Source organism: Tiliqua scincoides, chromosome 2 (genome assembly GCF_035046505.1).
Source record: "Tiliqua scincoides isolate rTilSci1 chromosome 2, rTilSci1.hap2, whole genome shotgun sequence".
In the NCBI taxonomy this organism is placed as follows: Eukaryota; Metazoa; Chordata; class Lepidosauria; order Squamata; family Scincidae; genus Tiliqua; species Tiliqua scincoides.
Genome location: NC_089822.1, coordinates 195,887,024 through 195,907,666, shown reverse-complemented (window position 1 = coordinate 195,907,666; position 20,643 = coordinate 195,887,024). Strand labels below are relative to the sequence as shown.

The 20,643-nt window shown below is 43.2% G+C and overlaps 1 protein-coding gene across 4 annotated transcripts in view; it reads left to right on the top strand.

Annotated features, from left to right (window-relative positions):
- LOC136639443 (LON peptidase N-terminal domain and RING finger protein 1-like) overlaps nucleotides 1-20,643 on the top strand; it is a 55,556-nt gene that overhangs the window by 19,709 nt on the left and 15,204 nt on the right. For 3 of the 4 annotated variants that reach the window (XR_010793679.1, XM_066613635.1, XM_066613633.1), the window contains exons 4-11: nucleotides 258-392; nucleotides 885-996; nucleotides 1,932-2,046; nucleotides 7,331-7,445; nucleotides 10,875-10,996; nucleotides 11,917-12,075; nucleotides 13,229-13,391; nucleotides 15,321-15,467. Coding sequence is in view for 3 of the 4 variants with exons in the window: in XM_066613635.1 (XP_066469732.1) it covers nucleotides 258-392; nucleotides 885-996; nucleotides 1,932-2,046; nucleotides 7,331-7,445; nucleotides 10,875-10,996; nucleotides 11,917-12,075; nucleotides 13,229-13,391; nucleotides 15,321-15,467 (1,068 nt within the window). In the remaining variant the exon portion in view is untranslated. The remainder of the gene's footprint in view (nucleotides 1-257; nucleotides 393-884; nucleotides 997-1,931; nucleotides 2,047-7,330; nucleotides 7,446-10,874; nucleotides 10,997-11,916; nucleotides 12,076-13,228; nucleotides 13,392-15,320; nucleotides 15,468-20,643) is intronic. The other variant, XM_066613634.1, reaches the window with a different exon arrangement.

Sequence of the window (20,643 nt, the reverse complement as noted above, 5' to 3'; positions counted from 1 at the left end):
GCTATACGTAACTTCTCTAGCAGCCTTGGGAGCACAGGACCCCGGTTATTATTAAGTAATAATGTATTTATTTAATAAATAAATAACTACTACAATTCTTTCTTTCATCTAGTGGGTCACAATAGATTCTCATTTTTAAAAGTGAATGCTGGTGCTAAAAAGTTTGAGAAGCACTGCTCTAACGTTATGTAAAACTAAAGTTTAACCTGCAGTTTCTCTTCTTACTTTATTTTTCAAACTTTTTTTTTTGTTACCAGATTCTCATGAACCATAGCTCCCCTCTTACAGGCACTGTCATGGAGCCAAATAGTGATGCTAGTCCAGACTTAAGACTGTCTGATTCAGGGAAAGAACCACCTTTATTTGTGCCTTTTGAAGGGGAACCTACACAGGTAAGCAGCATGGAATGTTTTAGCTAGTGCAGGTCTGGAGATTGTGTAGGGGAGGTATATGCTGGAATATGTGTGTATCTGTCTTTATGCACATCATGTAGACTAGCAGCTCGGCCCAGCTCAGTGTCGGTTTACAATTTGGCCATGGAAAATTCGAGGTGATCTAGTCTTCATGCATCCTTCTTTTTATTTGTGCAATCTGATCTCACTGGAGAAACAAGGCTCTTTCTGGAAGTGAGAAATGGGTGTCACCAGCAAAGGTTTTATAAAGCTGTAGTAAAGCAAAAAAGGTAGTCAAGAAGTGGATGTTTTTGCAAAATCCAACAGAGCTGCAACATTTAAGTATTCCAGGATGCTATACTTTTCAATTATTCTTTTCTTTCATGTGAACTTGTCGCACTCATTCACTTCACTTGTAGTCTCGACCACTTTTGGGCCTGTTGGTCAGAAATGGAAATTCTTGTGTTTAACTTTTTAATTTTTTTTATATAGGACTTGAAGGGAAAAAAGTTGGCTGTGTCTGATCAGAGCCAGGCAGAACTTTCCATGTCAGGATGGCTGAAGAAGATGTCAAACTCAGGTGTTCTCACAAAGAAAAAAGGGGGTAAGAATGTTGACATATGTGGCTGATGGATGAGTGTCTTGTGTCTCTCTACAAAAAACAAAGGTCACTTGCTTTCCCTGCACTAAATTCTGTACGTGTGGCATCTTAAATGCTTTGGAATAAACGATACTAGTCACTTTTTAAAAACTTCATATTAAGTTCAAGGTCCTACTTTTATTGTTGGCAACCTTCAGTCTCGAAAGACTATGGTATCATGCTCTGAAAGGTGGTTCTGGAACAGCGTCTAGTGTGGCTGAAAAGGCCAATTCGGGAGTGACAATCCCTTCCACACCGGGAGCAAGTGCAGTCTGTCCCTGGTCTATCTCCCTGGCTATGGGCCTTCCTTCTTTGCCTCTTAGCCTCAGTCTGTTGGCCAAGTGTCTCTTCAAACTGGGAAAGGCCATGCTGCACAGCCTGCCTCCAAGCGGGCTGCTCAGAGGCCAGGGTTTCCCACTTGTTGAGGTCCACTCCTAAGGCCTTCAGATCCCTCTTGCAAGGTCCTACTACAGATGGACCATGTTCCATTTCTGCAATATGGGCAGTAATTATTCACCATGCTTACACTCAACAGTGAATCATGAACTTCTTGGTAAATGCGATCACATGTTTTCCACAGCTATGCTTCAGAGCCCTGATGTACATCTAAATATGCAATGTGTGAGATGGTGTCCTTATTGGGGCAATTTCACTTGCCATCCAAATGAAACATGAGACCAAAGTAGCCCTTGGGTTGATGTTGTAGGCTATAGGAACATATAAAGCACAGATGTTTGTTTCGCTATGACTTTGCTTACAGAATTGATTTGTGGATCAGATCATCGTGCACAAGGCAAAGTATTTCTTAGGGCACAAGTGGGAGAAACACAGAGACTTAAGAGTGGGGCCAATGTATGATGCTCATTGTTTTCCTTCTACTTTTTCATCTTGCTATCTAGATATGGAAGAGGGAGCATTAGCAGAAACCACAGGAGCTAAATCCTCTCAGGACGCTCAGCCAGACTTTGGGGCCCTCCTGAGTACAACGGACTTGGAATGTTCTCTTTGCATACGGTCAGTTTCTATCGGAGCTCTTCAATGGCTGCCTGATAAAGACTGCTTAAGTTGGCCTGAAAATGGTATAGTATTTATCTGCAAAACTTCCTAGGTAAAAACTATGCAATGCCTGCTTTCGTAACTCAAGCTTAACTGACCTGAATTTTTGAAGAGCAGGGCACATACTTTGTCTAACTTAGCATGTGAAGGACCCAATCCTACACAGTTTTCCAGCACCCAACAGGTGTGCACTGCATCTTGAGGTGGGAGGCAGTCATGGAGGCCTCCTCAAGGTAAGGGAATGTTTGTTCTCTTACCTTGGGACTGAATTGCTATTGCGACTGTGCTAGAAAGTTGGACTGGACCCCTAAGTTATGTTGTTAGGGTATCTTGAAAGAATTAAAAAAGTATACCTGCCTTTGGTTTAATTTGAACAAATATATACAGTATAGCAAGCAGCTCCCCCCAATTGTACCTCTCAGTTTTTGTCAGTTGGGAAAAAGTTAGAAACAAAAAAGCAAGCTGAAAATGGAAACCTGAACCATCATGGCACATAAAATAATGCTTCCCTGTTTTTGTAAAGGCATACAGGGCATTGTATTCAAAAACAAAAGAAATTCATATTTTTAGAGAAAAGGCTAAGAAAAGGCCTTGAAAACCCGATGGTCGAATTGGGGAATAACAATCAGTTTGAATATTCCATTACATATTATAATCCTATACTATTTACTAGCAGACCAATCCTAAGCTGCCCAGTGCCCAGAGCAGCAGTGGTGCCAAAATGGCTATTGCTGCATCCTATGTCTGATGTCATGGCAGCCGGTGGAGTCTCCTTGGGGGAAGGGCACAGACCCTGCAACGGGTCTCCGCCAGTCTGCGCTGGCTATTTTGGCAGCGTGGATTGGAGGAGCTCTGTGCCAGGCTTTGCAGTCCAGCACAGAACATAGGATCCAGTGGAGCAGGGTCTGAGATCAGCCCTGCAAGGCCACTCCTCATCAGTCCTTACGCAATGTTGCTGGTCTTTGTGTGATTTTATTTTACTTTTTTTTGGGGGGGGGGGGTTTGAACACCCTTCTGCTATACAGGTCCAGCCTATTTATTCACAGATTTGACTCAACATGAATGGCCCCTGCAAATGAGAGAGAATGTGCTGATCCCTGGAGAAGGGGAAAAATGCATCCCTTTAAAATCAGTTTTAAAAACTGAACAGTCCTTTAACAACAGCCTCCTTAGAGAGAGAGAGAGAGGGAGGGCAGCAGGCTAACAATCCATCAATCCTTCTCTCTCCTGCAGACCCCTCCCTTGATTATTTTGCATTGGTGAAGGGAGGGGCTGAGTGAAGTGCTGATGGATTGTCTTCTTAATGATTCTTAGAGTCAAAAGGTCAGCAAGGCTGTTTTTCAATCACTAGAGCAAAGAAACTTTGTTTTTAAAATTGATTTGCTATAGTGCGTTTTTTTTTTAATCCATGTGAGTGCTTGGAACAGAACCCACCCGAATAATTAGCCTCAGCCTGCAGTATATCAATGATCCAAGCTGGACATGAACACTTTTTGATACTGTATTTATTTTATTGTATTGTTCATATTTATATCCCACCTTTATTCCATCATAAACACTGAGGTACATGGGGTTCTCCGGCAGTCTTCCATCCAATGGAGGGGGTCTTGCTCATTGCTTTGCATGCAGAAGGTCTTGGTTTCACTCCCTGGCATATCCATGTAGAACTGTCTTCTCTGAAACATGCCTTCTCCAGTAGCTCATTCTTCTCTGAAACCTGAAGAGTTGCTGGGCCAGATAAACTCAAAGGCTGCAATCCTAACCACACTTTCCTGAGAGTAAGCCCCATTGATCAAAATAGGACTTAATTCTGAGTAGACTTGGTTAGGATTGTGCCCAAAGTCTGGCTCTGTACAAGGCAGCTCCAGACCCCTTAGCCTCAGCAAGGTGTCTGTATCCTGTGCCCTCAGATCATGCCTTGGGATTTGCCATGTGTATGTCATGATGCCTATTCTTCCCTCCATAGCCCACTTAAACAGATCCATTCTCTGTTCTTCAGTGAAGCTTTTCAAGCCTGCCCTTTCCCCATTAATCAAGGCAATGATGGGGAGAAGTGGAAGTGAATGATGATGTGGGGCTGAGCTCTCAGGATTTAAAGCCTACTTTCCTCAACCCAGCCAACAGGTTAATGATTAGAAAGGATTTATATTTGACATGAAGCTGTCTTTAATTACCAACTCTGTCTCCAAAGCTCATCCACCTAAACCTTAGTTAAGGTATATTATGTTCCTGTGTGATACCAAGGTCACAGCAAGTTTTTGTTGATATGCTTGGAATGAATGAAAAGGTCACATATTGCAAGGAAATGAAAGAAATATTTATGCATATTACATCTTTTAAATATAAATTATATAGTGTACATATAATAATAGCAAAAGTTACTTATGGTTGTTTACTGGGCCTGTTTTTAGTAATCAAGCTGTTTCTAATCACACGTGAGAGAACTTTGGTCTGTTGAACTTTTTATGAAAATATAGGTGTATTAATTTTGGGTCAAAACATTTTCCAGTTAATTTCACCAGCTCTTGAAACTCTTGGAGGGCACTCTTACTGTGTGCTACTGGTAGTGCTTTTTAAAACACAAGTAACACGAGTAGTCACCTGAGCTTGGCATGCTGAGTCTTCCATGCCGTTGCTCCAACTGGCTGCCCAGTCCTTTCCAGGCCCAATTCAAGGTGTTGAAGATAACCTTTAAATCCCTATATGGCATAGTACCAGAATACCTGAAGGACAACCTTACCTCCATATAATCCCCACATCTCCTCCTACAGTACAGAAGGCACTACTTAAGATGCCGCTGCTATCTGCAGCCAAGATGGTGGCAGCAGGTTGCAGGGCCTTCTTGGTTGTGGCACCACATTGCTGGAATCGGTTAACAGAAGACTTGAGGACAGCCCCCTTGTTACGTGGTTTCTGGCAGGGTTTAAAGACTTTAAATTCTAATGGTTTAAAACTTGTTTTGTTTGGCATTTGAGGAGGGAGGGATCTCTAGGGACCCCCTTTTTAATTCTTCTTGCTGCTTTTATGTTATCGTTTTATATTTTAATCTGCTCTTATCTAACTTTTAATTGTTTTATTCTGATGATTTTATTTAAATGCTTTTATCTGTGTTTAACATTTATGTTGTACATTGCTTTGAGTACCTGAAAAGCAGTATATAAAACCTCTAAATAAATAAACAGGTAGAGAGAGGGAGGATGGGGATGGCAAGACCCATGCATCCACTCTTTGTGTTGATTATATAAGGAGAGAGTTTTTTATCATGAGCTTCTGAGGGCAGGACTAGAATCGGAGGGTTGAAAATACAGGGAGGTAGAACCAGGCTACAAATGAGGATGAATTTGGTAACCGTGATTGCTGCCCAGCACTGGAACCATCTTAATAAAAATAAGATGTTAATAATAATAGTGGGCTCTCCTTCATTGTAAGTTCTTAAGGGAGAATTGGACAGCCACCTTTTGGAATACTATAGCAGTCACTGGACTGAGCAGAGAGTCACACTAGGTGACCCTCAAAGTTCCTTCCAGTTCAATCATTCTATGATGCGCATTCATTCCATGGTGACACTGATGCAATCTAACACTGCATGTGCAGCTTTTCCAGGCCAGCTCAGTCTTTCTTTTCTTAACATTCCTCAGTCTTCTGAGAACAACCCCCACTAGGCATTTGTATCCTAACCTGAAATTTTTCTTTCTCTTTTCTTGACCCTTGGCAAAGTCTCAGTGTGTTTTTGCAGTGTGTGCACTAGATATGTGGGATTAAGATTGTTGATAAGGGTACAAGTTACAAAGCCCTGCCTTATGACCCATCCTAAGCAGTTCTCTTTCAGAGGATTAAATACTCCTCGATAAGTACATATGATTCCCATGGTACATCAGCACAGAGTTCTTAGTCATTGATTGCTTATGTAGCTGTCTGGATGATTAGGACAGGCTACAAGCTGACTTCTTCCATTCAGCATGGCAGGGTTGTGGAGTGCCTGTTTTAAGAATCATTTCCTACACTTCTCGTACTGTGTTACAATAGCCACCCAAGAGCACTGAAAACTGCTTTGCAAGCTTGCTCTTCCATGGTGAGTTTGTCTAAACACCATGACTGGGGCAGAGGTCTTTTCCTGTGTTGTCACCTGACATCTTTGAACCTGTGATCAAATCTTGAGCTCCACTTGTGCAAAGCAACTGCTGTCCACTTGATTTTTGGCCCTTTTATATTCTCGAAGCTGCCCAAAATGTCTTGATGTTGGAGGTGACAGGCCAAATGCTGCCCCCCTCACCTGAAGATGTGCCAACCTCCTGTCACTCTCCAATGTTCTAGCTCAGTACTGCCCTCCACATTTTCTCTTCCCCTTTTCCTTTTCCAGTCTAGGGAATAGAAAGAGGAGCAGTAGAGGCATGTAAGAGAACACACAACACACACCAAACTGCTGCCTGAGGCAACATCTTTAGTTGGCCTCATAGATGGGCCAGCCTTAGGTATACCATATTTCAAAGCTTAAAATGGCTCAACTGCTAGAGAAGGCATCAAAGGAGACTTTTTTTGTGAGATAAGCTATTGAACAATGCTGGAATCTCCTGCTGGATGTTTTCAAGTGCTGTCATGTTTTTAGAAAAGCCTGCTGGGCTGATGCCATCAGATGAAAAGAGAGTTTTAATATAAGAGCTAAATTTTTCAGCCAACAGTAGCTTTTTGGTTTGCATGTGTCTGTACCTGCAAAAGACTCTTTGAATAGTGAAGGCACGTGTACTGCAATTACCCCCTTCCCCCAAATTAGGTGAATGGTATCTGAGGATTTTCTTTGACTGCTACCAGAGGAAGAAGTTTATTGAACATACTAACTAGCAATGCTCCTGACAGCTCTGTATGTTCTCATATCATAACCTTTCTCCTCCCTTGTATTGTCCCAGTTGTAGACCTCATTTTAGCCTTGGCAGTGCAAAACAGCTCGACAGTCTACAAGGGCTGTTTGGAAAGTAACCTCCGTTTGGCTTAAAAACAAGACCAAAAAAAAAAAGAATGAAGGAAAATGATTTAATACTGTTCAAAAGTTAGATACTATGCCAGCACTACACTTCCACGTCATCTCCTCTAACACAGATGCAGGTTAACCAAAACCAACCAACTAACCATGCGTTCACTAACACATCTTGGTTGTCTTAATAATAATGCGTCTGATGAAATATTTCTTGCCTCAGTTTCTGATAGTCCCCCCCCCTTTTTTTTTTGGCCTCTGGTTGTTCTGTAGCCTGTTCTTTGAGCCAGTGACCACACCATGTGGCCATACTTTCTGCAGGGAGTGCGTGGAGCGCTGCATGGACCACAGGCCCAACTGCCCGCTTTGCAAACAGAGCCTGAGAGAGGTAAGAGATGGTTCTCCAGCCGCTTCACTTCATCAAGGGAAAGGACCTTCTGAATTTGGGTGCAAATTCTAGGCAGTGAGAGGCAGTTTTATTTGAGGGGCAAAAGGGATGGGCTTGTTTAGGGGATATATCTGACTGGCCCCAGCTAATCCATAAAGAGAGATGTGAGTGCACACGTCCAACTTGCCTCTCCCTTCTGGATGGCATTCTGCATCACATTATTTGTTTGATTTTATAGACTGCCTTTCTCACCCTCAGATTTTTCCTCAGATTTTACTTGGCGGAACGTTCATTCTGCCTGTGGGCAGCCCAATAGGATTGGGCTGTCCATGCAGAAATTCTCACAAGTGCAACTTTTTGTGCCAAAATGCTACACCTGCTGCCAGTTAGCCTTTTACACAGGTGTGAGAGGATGCGCTACCTCCGATGCATCCTCGGCATCAACTGGCAGGACAAAGTTCCAAACAACACAGTCCTGGAACGAGCTGGAATCCCTAGCATGTATGCACTGCTGAAACAGAGACACCTGCGTTGGCTCGGTCATGTTGTGAGAATGGATGATGGCCGGATCCCAAAGGATCTCCTCTATGGAGAACTCATGCCTACAGGAAACTCGTGCCTAAAGGAAAGCGCCCTACAGGTAGACCACAGCTGCGATACAAGGACATCTGCAAGAGGGATCTGAAGGCCTTAGGAGTGGACCTCAACAGGTGGGAAACCCTGGCCTCTGAGTGGCCCGCTTGGAGGCAGGCTGTGCAGCATGGCCTTTCCCAGTTTGAAGAGACACTTGGCCAACAGACTGAGGCTAAGAGGCAAAGAAGGAAGGCCCATAGCCAGGGAGACAGACCAGGGACAGACTGCACTTGCTCCCGGTGTGGAAGGGATTGTCACTCCCGAATCGGCCTTTTCAGCCACACTAGACGCTGTTCCAGGACCACCATTCAGAGCGCGATACCATAGTCTTTCGAGACTGAAGGTTGCCAACAACCAACGAGACGTGCAAGTACCATGCCTTAACCAGGTAAGTCTTTGCATAACACAAAAGGCCTAAAAATTGAATTTGGAAGACATTAAATAGAAACATTAAATGTCAGTTAAATGGGAACATTAAATAATACTTAGACGCTCCAGTTTATGAATCTTCATAACAATGCTTTTTGTTGAAAAGATAAGTGTTAAAATGGGAGATAAATTGCCCACACACTCCAAATGGAGATGTATCTTCAGAGTAGACATAAGCACACTGGCATCTGTTCAACAGGTAGCATTTCCTACTTTGTAACAAATTAATGGAATATGAAGGTATCAAGGGCAGTTTCATGCATGCAAACCAGATGCTTATTTTTTTCAGTAGAATTCTTCCGTTGCATGAGATCATTTGGAGATACATCTTCATAAATTAAACTATATATGGAGGTGGCCTGCAGTGGCAGCAGCAAATAAGTGCTGTTATGATCATGGAAATGGTTTCTGTGGGCTGTATTCTGTTACTGTTCTTTTCTATATGATCCTGTATGTATGGGGGAGGGTTTCCTGCAGATCACAGTACACCCTGTTCTGCTCCAAGACTTCAGAAATAGAGGAGTTTTCTGCTATCCAACTCCTTATTCTCTGAAAATATATTTTGTAAGAACTCTGGGCTATGTATTTTTGGACAGTTGGCCATATAATGTGAGACAGCTCCCACTGCCCCTCAAAAATCCTGAGTTTGAATTATGCTTATTTAGTCACATCAGATAACCCACAACAGAAAAACACACACACACACACAACTGCACCATTTATAACTCGAGGTGTGTTTTTTATTTGCTTTCTCCCCTCAAACATCGGAAGCAAGAACACATGACCCACAGTTTACAAAAACAAAGGAACACACAAGTCCAGGAGAGTTATATATGTCATTTATCTTGTAGGGTTTTTTCCTTAAATTAAAAAAAAGCAAAAAAGAAACATATTTTGTCATCATCGTTGTTCTCACACTTGTTCTGAAGCACAAAAACTAGTAAACAGTGAGTGAGTAAAACAATCTTGTAGCTCTTTAAGGAAGTGAACTGCAGCGCACAAAAGCTAATATCGAAATAAAGTGCTGCAGGATTCATGTGGGTTTTTTTTCCTTTTCTGCACCGACAAACTTGGTTTATACCCCTGGAAGCAAGTGGAATAGTTCCTCCACACACACTTTTAAAAACAGGAGAGACCAGGCAAGAGAGGAATTTAGAAAACACAACATGTTGAATTAATTTTTGTTTCCCGTTCAAGTGAGTGCCTCCCTCTTGCTTCCTCCCTCTTGCATGGTGTTGCCAAGTCAGATGTATCCCAAAGCCTGAGATTTATGAGACGGGGCCTAGTGATACCTTGTGGTTGTCAACCCAAGGATAATGAGAAAATTTTTAAACCAGGGTAAAGCCCAGCAATAATAGCGCAGAGGATGATAGGTGAAGTTCCGGAAAATGGACAAAATATGGGTGGGTGGGGGAGTTCCCCTAATTTTTTTTAATCATTTGATCATTTTTTGAATCCTGTTAAAAATTGACAGTGTTTTCTGTTTCAGAATAATGAGTGAAACACGAAAGGAGTGTTTAAAATAGTTAATTGCAATAACTCCTTTTTATGTATAAAAAGGTTGCCGTAGATAAGCACAGTATGTGTCGGCATCCTGTGACAATAGGCATTGCAAACATTGTTGGGCTTTGTGCATAGACTTGCTATGGGAAGTCTAACTGCACAACCATAATTCCTGGTGCTCTTGCTTTGCACTGGCTTTCAGAGAGGGAGCCGTGTAATCTTTAATGTGCTGCAAGTCTCTCTTATGGTTTGCTGCAACTGGCTATTTGTTTGCTGTCTTGACAAGCCACCCAAGGCAGCTTATGACCACTATGTAAAATGCTCTGCTAACACTGACAGCCTAATAAAAACACAGTAAGCAGCACATCAGTAGAATCAGCAACCTAAGAACAACAGTTAAAGCAGGGCAATACCTTTCTTAAGATTTACTGAGGCTGCAATCCTTATGCACACTTCCCTGGGAGTAAGTCCCATTGAATTTAATGGGGCTTATTTCCGAGTAGACGCACATAGAATTGCACTGTAGGCAATCACAGACTAAGAGTGAGCTCTCCAGAACTCTTTTTCAGGCTGAATGTTAAGTAAACTAACAAGAAGGGCAGGGGAGAGAAAGTGAGCATGCTGGAAAGACTCTCAAGAGGTTTTATGCAGGTTTGATTAGCTTTTGCTAGGTGCAGAGGGAGATTTCATCTTGCTGTGAGGCTACTGGGATATTCTGATACGTGCTGACAATTGCATTCTGTGAAACATTTTTTACAAATTAAAAGTGAGACATCTGCTCAGAAAAGGAATATTTAAGAGATGTGAAATTACTTCCTCTATTTTTTTTTAAAAAATACTACAATATGACTCTTATTCTTCCAGTACCTGAAGGCTGGAAAATACAGCACGACAGTCCTCCTGGAAGATCTCATATCTGCTGTCTTCCCCTCAGAAATGGCAGACAGGAAATGTGTCCACCAGGCTGAGATGGCAGAACTTTCCAAGTATACATAAACCTTTTGGGCATGCTTTATATCTTTGTGTTTTGCATGTGATATGGGAGGAGATTTCATATCCATGTATTTTAGGAAGGCATCTTGAAGGAATACCTGTTTTTAAGGAACTATTTCCTTAGGCACCCAAGATGAGACCCTTTGAATAAGATCAGTGTTTCTGAACATTTGTCCTCTGCCATACCACTTCACATTGTCCACCTATTCAAAGCACCACCGGAAGTAACGGTTGATGACATAATTGCCATTTACCTTTGGGTTGGAAGGCCAGATGCAACACAGCAAACACCAGATAAGAGGCTCAAAGTGGATGGGAGGGCTTTTTTGAGTGCGGAAAAGCATGCTCTGGAGCCTTCTGCTGTTTGTTGAGTCATGTTCCTGGTCTCACTGCTGCCCGAAAGGTTTCCACGGGTCTCACAAGTACCACCAGACACCACCTCAAGTACCATTGGTGGTACCTGTACCATTAGTTGAGAAACACTGAACTAGATTTTGGTAGCTCTCCCATTCTTTCTCTCTATTTCACAACTCCTACCTTTCAGTTCTCACCAGCTTACGTCAAGCTAAGGTCATGTGAGAAGAAAAAGGGAGCAACCATCTGCCTCTGTCCAGCTAAGGCCTTCATAAATGTATTTATTTTATTTCTTCCATTTACACCCCACTTTTCTTCAAACGGGCACCCAAAGCAGCTGGATGCAGCACTTTGTGGCCACCTAGAGCCATTTTGTGTGAGCTAGTATTGCAGTGACCCACCGCTTTTCTGAGTATACATACTTCAGGAAGCAGAGGGTATCCCTGTCAGATTGTGTTAGTATGCCATAGGTTGGTTTTGTTTCCATCTGTATGCCATATGAGGTATTTTATCCCTACTGAGAACATGCGTTTGCATCTTTCCTTTCTCCCTCCTGCAGCCTCACCAAGAATATCCCCATCTTTGTGTGCATAATGTCATTCCCAGGCATTGTGTGTCCCCTTCATGTGTTTGAGCCTCGTTACCGCCTCATGATGCGAAGGTGTCAGGAGACCGGAACAAAGATGTTTGGCATGTGTATGTATGAGAATGGAAAGAGGTGAGTGATGAAGCCTGTCATTGTGGTCTCCTAATCCTCATGCGTGTCGCAGGCTTTGTCCCTTGTTACATGTTTCAGGATGCCAATGGTTAGAATAACTTTATCGAAATAAATATATTTTGGTCTTCAGTCTCCATTTATTACTTGGGGGGATGGAGGATGGGATGTAATCTTCTGATTGTCATTGAGCACTGAGCTTCTCCTTTCTGCTGTCATTGTCTGCTGCCTTAATAAATTCATATTTTGGGACTCTCAATACTTTATATGGTTTTTTTAAACTATAGAAAAAATAGCAATGCATTAAAAATTAGTCTTTTTCAACACACTTCTGTGGATCAGGAGGACATGAGTGTAAATGAACAAGCTGGACAATGAAAGTTAACTTGAGTTTCACTAAAGGTGAAACAATTTATATTGTAGGTGTATTGTCTATTTCAGTGGTTCTCACACATTTAGCACCAGGACCCACTTTTCAGAATGAGAATCTGTCAGGACCCACTGGAAGTGATGTCATGACCAGAAGTGCCACCATCAAGCAGGAACATTTTTAACAATCCTAGGCTGCAATCCTACCCAGGATTAAGTCCCATATATTATCATTGTTAAAACAATATACATAGTTGCTTGTTAAAAGTACAGGTCTGTAACATTTCCCCAAATGCACACACCATGGTAGCATCAAGTCTAATATATTAAAAATAAAATATTGAAATGAACCCAACTGAAATTGGCTCACGACCCACAGTTTGAGAAACAGTGGTCTATTTGCAACCAGTAGCTGTTTGGTAATAAAAGACAGAAAGGTGTTATGGGTCAAATGCTGGACTCAACAATGGGTTGCAAACCCAGATTAAATGTAACTAGAGAGTTTTCTCTGTTAGAACATTTGAACAATGACTGCATTTCTGGGGTGCAGATTTCCTGGGTCCAAGTGGCTGCATTCCCCTTTTTGGTTATGCTAGGGTGGCAGTCCTGTTAATTCAAGGCAAGCCACAAACTCTCTTCCACTTCTGCTTTCCAGCCTCACAAAGAGGAACAGCAGTACTACAGATCATTTATTCTATATAGAAGATAATAGCTTAAGTTTTGAGTAATCCAAACCAGCCAGCATGACTCTTTATTCCCCTCTTAATATTGTTTTCCTTCTCTCCAGTTTTGCTGACTATGGCTGCATGCTGGAGATTCAGAAAATAGAGTTTTTGCCTGATGGACGATCTTTGGTGAAGACTATTGGCAAGCGTCGATTCAAGGTTTTGAGACGGGGGCACAGGGATGGTTACAACACTGCTGATATTGAGTACCTGGAAGATGAGAAGGTAAGGGGGAAAGACTGTATAGTTAATAGGCAGCACATGAGAAGGAGGAAGGCAGTTTAGAGGAGACCAGTGGCCAAGAATTTTACCCAGTCTAAGAGTGAGTTGGGGATTAAGATGGTTCCATATGTGGGCATTTAGGCTGCGCCTCAAGGGAGTGGGGGAGAACCAGAGAGAAGGGGATGGGAGACAAAGAAGGAAGAAGGGAGGTAGATAGAATGGGTGGAAAAGGCAAAATTACTTTTTTTGGCTCATTGGTAGTGGTCTTTTGACAAAGAATGTAGTATTTTGTAACACAGCATGATGGGATGCTTCAACTGGAGATCATGAGATAGAATTCCCAACTGTGGCTTTATAACCAGCTTACTGATTTCAGCTCTGAGGCAACCCAGAGCAGCTTCAGCTTAAAGTGTGCCTTGATGCATGCACAAAGTGGGTGGCAACTCAGGAGGGGTCCAGGAGAGACTTATAGACATTGGCTGAGAAAGGCAGGTGTAATTTTAGGGTACTGTGGCTTGAGAAGATGATGACTATATGCAACCTCTTTTAGAGGCAACCTATCTCTGAATGCCACTTGCAAGGGAGTGGCAACAGGACACTGATATCATGTTGTCATGAATGCTCCCAGGGGAATCTGGTGAGCCAGTATGAGATACAGGAAGATGGACTACATGAGACCTTGGCCTGATCCAGTAGAGCCTTCTTTATGTTCTTATGGTAAATTCTGATGGATCAGGACAAGTGAAAGGTGGGATGGCAAAGGGAATGTTTTTGGATGGAGGAGAGGCATCATCTTTGGTGCCAATAGACCAGTGATGGCGAACCTTTTCGCCCAAACTGCAACCCAAAACCCACTTATTTATCGCAAAGTGCCAACACAGCAATTTAACCTGAATACTGAGGTTTTAGTTTAGAAAAAAACAACTCGTATATTAACATCTTTTACCTACTATTACTTGTAACCCTTAATGAACTTTTTCTCTAGAAATTTGTCCAATCCCTTCTTAAAGGCAAGTTGTCATCACTGCTTCCTGTGGCAAAGAGTTCCACAGACTAATTACATGCTGGGTAAAGAAATATTGGCAGGGAGGGGGTGGCTGTAAGACCTTGCCACTGCTCATTTTCTCAAACAAGAAAATATTTTTTTTTAAGAAAGCCCCACCCACCGAAGTGGGCTCTAAGGCTGCAATCCCAGCCACTCTTTCCTAGGAGTAAGCTTCATTGACTCTAATAGGGCTTACTTCTGAGTAGACACGCACAGGAGCAGGCTCCAAGGCTGCAATCCCAGGCACCCTTTCCTGGGAATAAGCCTCATCCACTGTAATGGGGCTTACTTCTGAGTAGACACGCAAGATGTCTCCTCTGCTGTGGAGGAAAAGCCTCTCCTGGTGCTGAGTGGGGAGCTGCTCAGGGAAGGGCGGGGCTGGCAATGGCTGAGGAGGAGGGCAGCTCAGGATTGGCTGGTGGTCTGCCAGTGAAGGGCCCTGAGCCATTCCAACAGAAAAAGCCAGGAGCCTGCTGGATGCTGATTGGCTGAGCCTGCTGGAGAGTTGGGGAAGGGAAAAACCGGGACCTTAAGCCTGTAGAGTGGGCAAAATTGAAAAGGGAAACCAATGTGGGGCCGGTGGGGGTGAAGGGAGAGGAGGGAAGCAGCCCGCCCTCCCAACACACGGGGGCTCGGAAAAAGCCTCTGTTAAAATGACCCGCAGCTTCAGCGCCCCTCTCCAGGCTGCCTGGCTCAGCACCGCGTGCCCACGGAGAGGGTGCTGCGTGCCCCCTCTGGCACGTGTGCCATAGGTTCGCCACCACTGCAGTAGACCCTCTAATCTCTCTTACTTTCCTTGACTCTGTTCTGCACTCAACTCTGAACAAATTCTTACCTTGCACTGACCTGCACTCCCTTTGTTCCCAACTTCCTTCTCCTTTACGTAGGTAGAAGGAGAAGAACTGGCTGAGCTTCAGCATTTGCATGACCGCACATACCAGCTAACGCAGAAGCTTTATGAACATGAAGACATTAGCTTCAGGCAAATCTTTATGCACCATGAACCCCTACCTGAGAAAGAGGAGGACATACAGGTATTTAAGACATGTTCTGTCCAGATACCTATACATGGGAGCGAATAGGATGAAGGTGGGAGCCTGCAAGTCCCATTTTATTTCTCACTGTGCTTTTAAAAAAATAATCCCCGTCTTCTGTTTGGTTTGCCTTCCTTTAGTCACCCTTGCCCCCCTCTCTTCCCAAGGAGGGAGCTCAACATCAAGGGAGTGAGATAAGAAAATTACGTTCCATTTTCACCCAAGAAAAAATACAACACTGTGGTATTGCTGCTAATAATCATTTATAAGTCCCTGACTTGAAGAAGTTCAAGTTATGAACATCCAAGAATGGGCTTTGTTGGGCATTAAAGCAGGTGCAGCTATTTAAAAAGCAAACAGATAAATGGGGAAGTTGCTTGGAGACAATAACTTTGAAAAGAGTGACCCCTTGCTGTAGCAGTGGGGGAAAACAGCTCTATAACATTGGATATTTCTGAAAATCTGGAGATTCCTGGAGAGCAGAAGGGAAAGACAGGATGAAGGAAGTGCTCAGTGGGGCCAAGGGTGATTAGACACACAGAGAGCTGAAATTTCACAGGGCATAGCGAAGCATTAAAATTGGAAGGGAAAAAAGTGGGCTCACTGGCGTCGCTAGGGGGTATGGGCCACACTGGGTGACACGCCGGGGGCTGACGCGCTCTGGTGGGAGGATGCGCTAACTTCATGGCCTTTGGAGCTACCCTGTTGTGCCATACACCATTGGATGCGGAATGTCCAACGGAGTGCAGTGCAAAACACAGAATTGAAATAGCCCCTATCCTTCAAAAGTTATGGCCAAAACGCCAGAAAGAAAAAATGAATGGATCCCTATGGAAAGTGAAAGCGAGCCGTATCGCGCGTTTATTCGCAAGTAGGTGTACTTGCCATAGTCTGTCGGAAAGGGCAGGCTGAGAGGAATCCAATGACACCACAGTGGTCCCGATCCAATGAATGCAGCCCCCCAAAACACGAGAAGGAGGTCCTTGCCTCCTCCCAGCTGCCTTTATTGAGTCCGAAACAAAGCCACATGGCCGCATTTACTCCCAAGTAGGCGAACTTGCCTTAGTCCAGGCAAGGACTGAGAGGATTCAAGGCAGGCTGAGAGGACTCCAAGGATGTTAGAATGGTCCTGATCCAATGAATGCAGCCCCCAAAAACACAAAAGGGAGAAGGCGGTCCCTCCCTCCCAGCCCTATGGAAAGCGAAGCAGCCTCACGGTTGTGTTTACTCGTGAGTAGGCAGACGAGCCTTGGCTGGTGGTCAGGCTAGGCAAAGGGGAATGTGAGGACACCAGAATGGTCCCGATCTGATGGAACTGAAGCTCAACATATGTTCCAGAAGGCATCTCTCTCCCCCCCCCCCCACTAAAAAGGACAAAAAAAGAGGCTTGAATGGTAAGGGGAATGTTTTCTATTTTGCACTTGCAAAGCCAGGTGGGTCTTTATATGGATATGCCTGAAATAGAAGAACTTGAAACTGGGCACTGGGAGGGCTGGAAATCTCACTGATTCTTTTTGGGGGGTTGTTATTGCAGGCAGACTACAGAGTAAGCTCCATTGACCAATATGGGACTTACTTCAGAGTAGACATGCACAGGATTGGGCTAACAGGCTGCAATCCTACCCACACTTTCCAGAGAGTAAGCCCCATTGACCACAATAGGACTTACTTCAGAGTGGATTCACTTGGTGGAACAGGACTGGCTCTCCCTTATTTAATTATTTCTTTTATTTTAATTTCATTATTTATAATTATTTATTTTAATTTGCTTGATGATGTCACTTCTGACCATGACATCACTTCCAATGGGTCCTGGACAGATTGTCATTCTAAAAAGTGGGTCCCAGTGCTAAAAGTTTGAGAACTGCTGCAATAAGGTGTGAGTAAGTTGACATGGGTGGGCGTGTGTGTGACTCTACAAGTTTTCAAAACCACTAAAATCAGAGTTTGGAGGAATAAATACCATCATGTTAATATCAATCAATGCGTAATTTCATGCAGAATGCAATGAAACAAACCACATTGAAATATCTGTGTTCTAACCAAAGGTACAGCCGAAAAAACCAGTGGGGGTGGGGCGATGGCACATCACCATGCCCACCACATGGGGCGTTGCCCCGCCCACTGAATGGGGTGACACGCAGGCCTCCCGCACCAGGTGACGGGAATCCTAGTAATGCCACTGAGTGGGCTGTGAATGAAGGTGACTCAAACATCAGAATAACAAAACAGTTTTACCACTATCAAGCAGAAAAAGGTGGAGGGAGGGGAGAGTTAAAGCAGAGTTTGATCAAGGCTCTCTACAGCTGCCATCAACTTCTGAAAGCTAATGCAGAGGAAATCTCAGTGCTCAATCTAGAGGGTGCCCTTGACTGGCTCAAGTGCCTTGCTCTGGCCGAAAAGTGTTGCGAAAGTTCTGTAAAGCACTTTTGTGCCAACTCTAGAGGAGGGAGGCCAATGCAAGCCCTGCTCAGCTGGCTGGCAAATGAGGTAACCCTTTTGCTGACTGCATTCTTAAAGCAAACTTAGCCTAGTCACAGTACTCCATCTCTGCTGGGAACCTCTTCCTTATAAAGCTTCCTTATAAAACTCTTCATTAAAGCTCTTTGATGTCTGCTCTTTTTAAGACTGGAAGCCACGTATTGCTAATATGTAGAGCTTTTCTGTTGATATTTTGGGGATGTTTATTTCTATAGCTTCTCTGTAAAGTCTTGGGAAACAAAAACTGTTATTAGAAAGAACCTGTGTTGCTTTGAATTTTATTTGATGACCTGTTTCTATTGCATGCTGTGCTATTGCTGATTGATCCAGGTGCAGTAGATGGCAGTGCCTCTCAAGTCTGGTTGTAATAGAATGTTTGGTGGTGCCTATGTAGGCCCGATAGCATTCACAGGGTATCTTATACATGCCAGGGATATCAAGCTGTTGTCTCCTATCCTTGGGGTTGCTGGACTTTAATAGCTGGCATGAAAATTGTTCTAAAATTTGTCTTATGAAGAATATTACTAATCTTGTCTGTTGTGCCTTTGATGTAAGTAAGTATAGCATGGCCTTTATATGCAGGTGGCACCTTGGCTTTTTTATGTCTTAAACATCCCCAAAATATCAGAACTCTACAGCTAAGCAATTAATTCCTTGTTAAGCACCTTAAAGCAGCCATTTTCAACCACTGTGCTGTGGCACACTGGTGTGCCGCGAATGGTCCCCAGGTGTGCTGCGGGAGTTTGGTGGAGGGTCATTTATTAATAGGACCATTGGGGATATGAGCCCCCCACCAACAGAAAGGTGTGCCTTGTCATTTGTCCAAAAACAAATGGTGTGCCTTGACCATTTTAGTACCTTGTCTGTGTGCCATGAGACGAAAAAGGTTGAAAATCACTGCCTTAGAGGGTGCTGCTTTTTAACTGCTGTTTCCGGGTTATTCTCTAACAGCCTGTCTGATCCAGGCTCATTTCTCTGATGAAGTTCTGAAAAAGTCACACAGCAAAATGTTGGACTTTTTTAACCACATGGATTTTAATCTTTTAACGTAACCATGATCTTCCCACCCGAATATGTTGAATTGTTGGGATTGTTGCGTTCCTTGTGGTGGTTACTTAAACAGTCCTTCTTTGACCCAGGTGATCAAGGCTGTCAGGGAAGAATGGCCTTTCCCAGTAGGACACAACTGGAGTAATTGGGCTCCACAGCACCCAACAGTGATATAACTTCTGGGTACTTTGGAGCAAACCAGCTAGCTGGAACAGCCTTGCTTGGGACAAAGAGGAACCTCATACCTACTTTTATTTATTTAGAGTCCTTTTTACCCATCTGTATTTCTAGAACTTATTTTAAATACATGCACAGTGATCTGTTCAAAACCTCTTCCCTGGAGAATGAACACTGCATTTCTTAAGGCTTCCCAATTGACAGTCTGTAAACTATTGCCTAGGACATAAGCTGTAAACTGCCTGGTTGCTAAAAAAAAATAAATTACATCAGTTTTTCCTTTTTTATGTATATACTTTACTGTTTTGTTACTTCATCAGAAAAGGGGGGCTTGCTTTTACCTTGTATGTATGAATCAGCACAGCAGAAATGATTTTTAAAAAATTAAACTGTTGTCACTCGAGTGGCAAAAACGTGTTTTCTGTGACTCATAAGGACTTGAGTCACGCATGTCAAAAATTTGGGCACTGATTGGGGACTCAGGGGGTTTACCCTAAAAATGAAAAGACCCAGACGTGAGTCAAGGCTCACTTTTGTGTGTGCCTTCAACCCTGTGGTTGCTTTTTTTTTGTTTTTGCCACTTCCATGGCTTGACTCACTTCTTGAAAAAACTCGGACTCAAATTAAAATGATGCAAAAACGGCTCTGGATGAGTCACGACAGTTGCCGTTATGACTCATGGTCGACTTGAGTCAAGGGGGGGGAGACTTGAGTCTTGGTACTGTGGCTCTGGCACATCCCTGGAATTTAGCACTGGCCAGAAGGTTAATCTGCCCCATATCCGGCAGAAATAAAATTTCTGAAGCAACTATAAACTGTAAATGCTTATCAACCGTGACATACAAAACCTAGTTGAGCTTGCAGTACAAAGTGTGCAGCTCTCCACCCCCCACCCAAATACTTATCTTTTGGGATTTGACTGGGCCCCATTCCTTAGTAATGTCTTTTACTAGTCATTAGAAACTCAACCCACACAATGAAAAATACTCATTAATTTCAGTAATGTCAGAAGTAATGTCATATGTTTAATATTCAAAGATCTCCACAAACAGTAATAGGATGTAAGCTGAAGTATTGCCATCTGCTGATTTGTTAATATCTATAGAACTACTGTAGTTCAGTTAACCACTAGGGCAGGAAGTTGCTATGCACCCTCTGACAGAATTTTCCCATCCTTCCCAACACTGGAGAGACAAGTGGAAGATCTCCCCCTAATTTAATAACTAGTGGAAATGCACCTAGTCAGCTGATGGAGGCATTCTTCATCAGAAGTACTGGTTACTTAACTCTCATTACATTGCATTACTTTACATTTTATTTTAGTGCAGTTGTTTCAACTTTTTTAATGCCATAACCTTAAATAAAGTATGAGAATGGGGACCCCACTGTCGATCCCAAGCCCATAATGCCCTTCCAGCACAGTTCACTATAGCCAAATATTCTTATTAGAGAGAGCAGAAAAAGTTAC